This window comes from Corvus cornix, chromosome 8, assembly GCF_000738735.6.
Source record: "Corvus cornix cornix isolate S_Up_H32 chromosome 8, ASM73873v5, whole genome shotgun sequence".
Classification (NCBI taxonomy): domain Eukaryota; kingdom Metazoa; phylum Chordata; class Aves; order Passeriformes; family Corvidae; genus Corvus; species Corvus cornix.
The window spans coordinates 19144049-19149565 of NC_046338.1; the positions used below are offsets into that span (position 1 = coordinate 19144049).

Consider the following 5517-nt stretch of genomic DNA (forward strand, 5'->3'; position numbering starts at 1 on the left):
GCTGTGTCAGCCCACTCACATAAGCAAAACACACAAGGCTGCTGTAAAGTAGGGCAGCAGCACTACTCACACCTGCCTGAAGCTGACTTTGATTCAAACGTCATTGTTCTGTTTAAACTGCAGCCACTGTAAAGGCCTGTGGATTTCAGTGTTGTTATAAAGTAAATGTTCATGTCCCTGGGGCACTTAAATCCATGGAAGACAAATGAAAGTGTGTTTTTCTGTAACAGGTCATAAGTTAAAGAATGTGCAACAAATATAAATGGTTTCTCATTTCTTTAGGGTATAGCTTCTTCAGGAAGCAGCCAGTACAGTGGACAGGTAAAACTTCTACTTTCATGGTATTTGTAGTTTGGGTACACAGTTCATCAGGAAAACAGACCCATATTTTTTGCAAAAAAAGGAACATTGTAAGATAGAATGGCTTTAAGCCAGACTGACTGAGGATTGCTGAGTAGGAGTCTGTCTGGTATTTCAGATCATGTTAAGAGCAAATGATACAGGGGCCTGTGGCATGGAAATGTTTCTTCAACATATCATGGTTTAAGAAAGCCAATTTTTTTGTGCAATGTTTAAATGCAAGCAATTTGAAAGACTGACAACAACAGAGAACAAGTGAAAAGGCTACCCAGTAACACAGAAGTAATTTAGTTACTAATCTTTTCCAGGGCTTTTCTTCAGGAGTCAGACAATCTGGTGGACAGGTAAGCTTTTTTCCTCTCTACTGTTCAGTTCTGCTAGTGTCATATACTCACAAATTGCTTTGTATAACTTTCCTTCACAAGAACTGTTTCCCATCACACATTTCATTTAGATTGAATGTGGAAAGTGAGACACCAAATAGTGAACCCCTGGCCACCTCTCCCTAAGCTTTATCAGAGTAGAAGTTACCTAATAGGCCTCCACTGGAAGTCATCTAAAGAGCGATGTATGCATTCATAGAATCATAGAGTTTGCTGAGTTGGAAGGGATCCATCAGGATCCTGTCCAGCTCCTGGCCCTATGCAGGACACCCAAGAATGACACCATGTGTCTGAGAGCATTGTCCAAATGCTTCTTGAATTCTGACAGGCTTGGTGCTGTGACCACTTCCTTGGCAAAATTCTAGGTGCTCTGATCTCCTCAAGGGAAAAAAAAATAAAATCTGTATTAGTATTCAGAATTTTTTACTCACCCTTTTGGTGACTAGGTTTTTACTGTAAATTTTAAATGAGAAATTAGAAGATTCTATTTAAAAACTTGATCAGTAAGTGCACAGCTAGCCTAAAAGGGCAGCGAAGGGAGAAAGAAACTACCTTTTTAAGTGGAGCTTGATAAGTTTATGAGCAGTGCTTTATAGTCCATTTTCTTACAGTAGCAGAATGTGAGTTGTAACTAATTCAGAGGCCTATTCCAATCATAGATCCAGGAAAGTAAGTTTGGTTGTGTTTTGTACAGGGTGGGTGTGTGTGCCCCGGTGGAGGTTCAGTAAGTATTCTTTGTCTTTATATATTTCTCATAGTATGTACACATACTGGAAAATTCCCAAGGAACTCCATTTCTTGAAGTAATTCTGTCTGTGAAGTTCTGTGTATGATGAAAGCTTTTTCCACATTATGCTAAAATGAGCAATTTTGAATCTGCTAAAAACAAAAATATTAAATGACTTGCAACCATAGTATTGTATTCAAAACTAGCTACTCAGTTTGTAAGACAGGCCTGGGACTTTTTTAAGAATCTGTTTCCCAAATATCTCATAGCAGACCTGTTGGGTTTTGGACTTTGCTGTTATGATAGTTATTAACAGTATGATTAAACTAGTGAAACTTAGATCTAAAATCTTGGCTCCAAATGCTTTCAGAATGGAGCAGAGCAACACATTTGGAAAAGTTAAAGCTATTTCCATTTTTCTGTCTAATTAGTATATTTCCTATTTCTTTGTAAATTCCTGAAAAAAAACCCAAAAACCCCCAAACATACAAAATCCCCCCACTGTTTTGCTAAGATCAAGTTAATTTACCTCCAAAGGAGGGTTCAGTTACCTGTTTTTTTCAGTATAGTCAAAATTGCTTGGATGACTACTTCTCTTTCTTGGTCTGTGTAATCAAGCAAAATGACATGCCCGAGTAATACAACTCATGGAATATATGCCAATTCTGAGACTCAAAAGTGCTGAAAACAACATACAAATTAGAATTTATATAAATAGAAATTATAATAATAATAATTTATATATACATTATATATACACACATATATATTACTTGACATACAAGTCAAGATGAATCAGAATAGTAGTAATCAGTGTAAATGACTTGATCATTGCCATAGGCCAATATGTTCTCTTGGTTTTCCTCTTGTGACATTGAAGTTAATACAGAGTAAACATTGCTGTTTCTGTTGAATACAGGGCTCTTTCACAGGAACCAATTACCATGGTGGACAGGTAGGCAGTTTGTCTCTAACATTTACACAGATTAGTTCCTCAGGAATAAACATGGCTCAGGTGTCATATTTGCCCAGAAGGCATTAAATATTGAGTTCAGTTTAGTCACAGAGATAGGTACAATAATTCCAGGGAGTGCATGGAGCTTTTATTCAATCACTATAGTCATTTCAGTTATATCCTTCTATATACAAAAGCCAAAATTTTACTCTGTAATTATAGAAGCTTTCTTACTTACTATCAGTGTCATCAGTATGATTTATATGAGGTCCAGGATTTTTTTTTTTTTTTTTTTTTGCCATTTAAAATTTTTGATGCTATTAAAAAAAGTATTTATCAAAATTTTGCATTCTTTTTACAGGGCTCATATTCTGGAAGCAATCAGTATGGCGGACAGGCAAGCTACTTTTCTTTGTTTTCAAGATCTTTCTGCTTGCAATTTATTAAATGAAAAATATCATGTAGTGCAATTACTGACAGTTTTTTAGAGTCGTTTGCCTCTTAATAAATATTTGAAAACAGGGACTGTTGCTCAGTAGCTGAAATGGAGTAGCACAAACAAATTTTCATTTAAAGAAATTCCATAGATCATAATTCTAGTTGTTTTATGTCAGAATGCCTCTTATCTCAAGTGATTATTTTAATTAACCCTTTTTATGTTTACATGAAATACTTGGAAAATTTGAGACAAAATATAGCAGTAGATACTGCTTTAAAAATATAAATTCTGGTGTGTTGCAGACAATAATGCTACTTTCTTCTTCAGCTTCAACTCAAGTCTTCCTGTTAAGCATGTGCCATATGCAGACTGTTTGCCACTGATTCAGAAATGTTACTAGTGCAAATAGCTGACAGATGAAATGGATGACTAATTCATAAGATGGAGCTTATTTTTCATTAGTATTACTGTGTTTGCAATGTCTCACTCTACCATACTAAAAAAAATAATTTCTTTTTACTCCACTGGCAAGCATTGGAGTTCAGTATCACTCTATTAAAAAAATCTTATGTAGAACAGAGACGATTTTTAACAGCTAAAAATCAATTTTTTTCCCAAATTATCTCTTTGGTAATAATAACAATGTTTTTACAATAATACACGATGCTCTCTGAACACGTCTGACATAGCAAAAAATCACAAATAAAGTCGATTCTTTTTTTCTCTTTAACAGAGCTATATGTAAGACTCTTGTGATCCATTTATTTATGTAACAGAACAGTCTTAGCAGGTGTTTTGTGCCTGTTTGTCCAGTTTACTACTTTCAGCTGTTGAGGAACTTAGAGGCATTAAGTCAGAAGTCTTTCACTACATCTTTTTAGATTAATATACTTTCCAGATTATTACTGAGATCTCATGTCAAGAGCCCTGTGATGTTCCATTCTGCCCAGAAAAAAAAAAGTAACTGCTGTTCATTTTCTGTAATTTTTTTTAATAGGGATCTTATCCCTCAGGAAGCAGCCAGTATGGTGGGCAGGTGAGTATATTCTCTTTCCATCCCATCACTCCTAACTCTTCCCTAACATACCTTCTCGATCAGGTCAGTTACTTGATGCTGAAAGATGCACTAATTTGGCCCTTTTAATAAATTTAAACAGTGGAGGTAATACAGATCGGAGTCGTTTCAGTAAGGTGAATAAAAAATTTGGTTAAAATTACTCTATAGTAGAGTTACTGCTCTGTGTAAAACATTCCTCTGAACATACTGTAGTTGCCAGGCTCTATTTCATAACACTGCTTTCTTGATTCAAATTGCCATTGTTGTGGTGTGTAGTACAGAGTGTAAATTTTAGGTAGCTCATTTACTTTTTTCTGTTCAAAGAACACCCAAATAAGCTTGTCCTAAGTACTGCAGAAATTGTCTCAAGACAGTGATAGAAGATCTTTCATTCAGTTAATACAAGTTTGATTGTCTTCTCACAGGGAGGCAGACCTTCTGGAGGCCGACCACATGGTAAACCAGTAAGTACAAACCAATCAAATTTACCTTTCTTTTTTCTTATACGCCCGTTCAAAAACCTATATCTAGTTAGTTATGGACTAGACAGTTTTCTGAGAATTACTTTAATATGCAAAGAGTGTCACATGATTTACTTCTCTGGGATATTCTCAACAAATGCAAACGCAGTATTTATTTTCACACAGTTCATGGTTTTGAGACAGCACTTTACTATGTAGCTGAACTTCTAGTAATCACAGAATGAGACCACTGGATTTTTATTCGTCTATGTCTGTGTGTGTGTGTGTGTGTGTTTGTGTGTGTAAGGAACTTCTGAACAGCTATTTCTATTCAAATTCAAAATAATCATACACTTCGTGCTCAGAGCTCAGTTTTTCATTGATTTTGGATGCATTGGTCTTAAGTGTTTCTGTCTTGCTTTGAAGAAAACACCTCCTTTTCAAGGGAAATAATAGTTGCCATTTAACTATGCATATTTTCAACTTCTACCATTTCAGACTACTACTTTTACTATGTAATTTGGACCTTGCTCTTGTCATTCAATGGCAGGAGATACAAATGTTTTAGCTTATCTCTTATAGAAAAGAAGATGTACTTTTTATTAAAAAGTGGCTATGAATGTTACATTTTCTAATACATGAATCCTAAAGGTGAGACATTTTCTGTACCTATTTGATGGCATTTCTTAAAGACTTAATGCTTGTAACATTTCCTGTTGGCAAAGCCGTTCAAGTAAGCAGAGCCACTTCACCAGAATACTGAATAAGATGCTTTCAGAACATCTAATTTTTCTGTATCCACTTTTATTTTCAACTACCTTTCTTATTAGAGTTTTCTTTAAGTAGGAGCTGTAGAGTAAAGGACTCTTAACATTTGCCTTTTTTTGTTGGTGGTGCCCTTTTTTTCCCAAATGTAACCATAGACTGATACCAGGTGAATTATTGTTTAATTGGATCTTGTTATTTTTTCTATTCCATATATTAAACACAACTACAAAGCAGTTCTTTCCTCTTGGGAATTTTGTATTAAATTGTCCAATACAACATTTGAAAGAATACTCAGAAAGATGTTAAATATTTGTATTTCAGATAAGGTTTGGCCTGGGATTTTTGGATGACTGGATACAAAACAGTG

The 5517-nt window shown here is 35.0% G+C and overlaps 1 protein-coding gene across 50 annotated transcripts in view; it reads left to right on the forward strand.

Moving 5' to 3' along the window:
* LOC104695570 (hornerin-like) overlaps positions 1 to 5517 on the forward strand; it is a 50268-nt gene that overhangs the window by 41951 nt on the left and 2800 nt on the right. For 38 of the 50 annotated variants that reach the window (XM_039556420.1, XM_039556388.1, XM_039556386.1 and 35 more), the window contains 7 exons: positions 283 to 321; positions 669 to 704; positions 1438 to 1467; positions 2390 to 2425; positions 2787 to 2822; positions 3862 to 3900; positions 4347 to 4385. In XM_039556420.1, the coding sequence (XP_039412354.1) occupies positions 283 to 321; positions 669 to 704; positions 1438 to 1467; positions 2390 to 2425; positions 2787 to 2822; positions 3862 to 3900; positions 4347 to 4385 (255 nt within the window). The remainder of the gene's footprint in view (positions 1 to 282; positions 322 to 668; positions 705 to 1437; positions 1468 to 2389; positions 2426 to 2786; positions 2823 to 3861; positions 3901 to 4346; positions 4386 to 5517) is intronic. The other 12 variants (XM_039556397.1, XM_039556376.1, XM_039556385.1 and 9 more) reach the window with 7 other exon arrangements.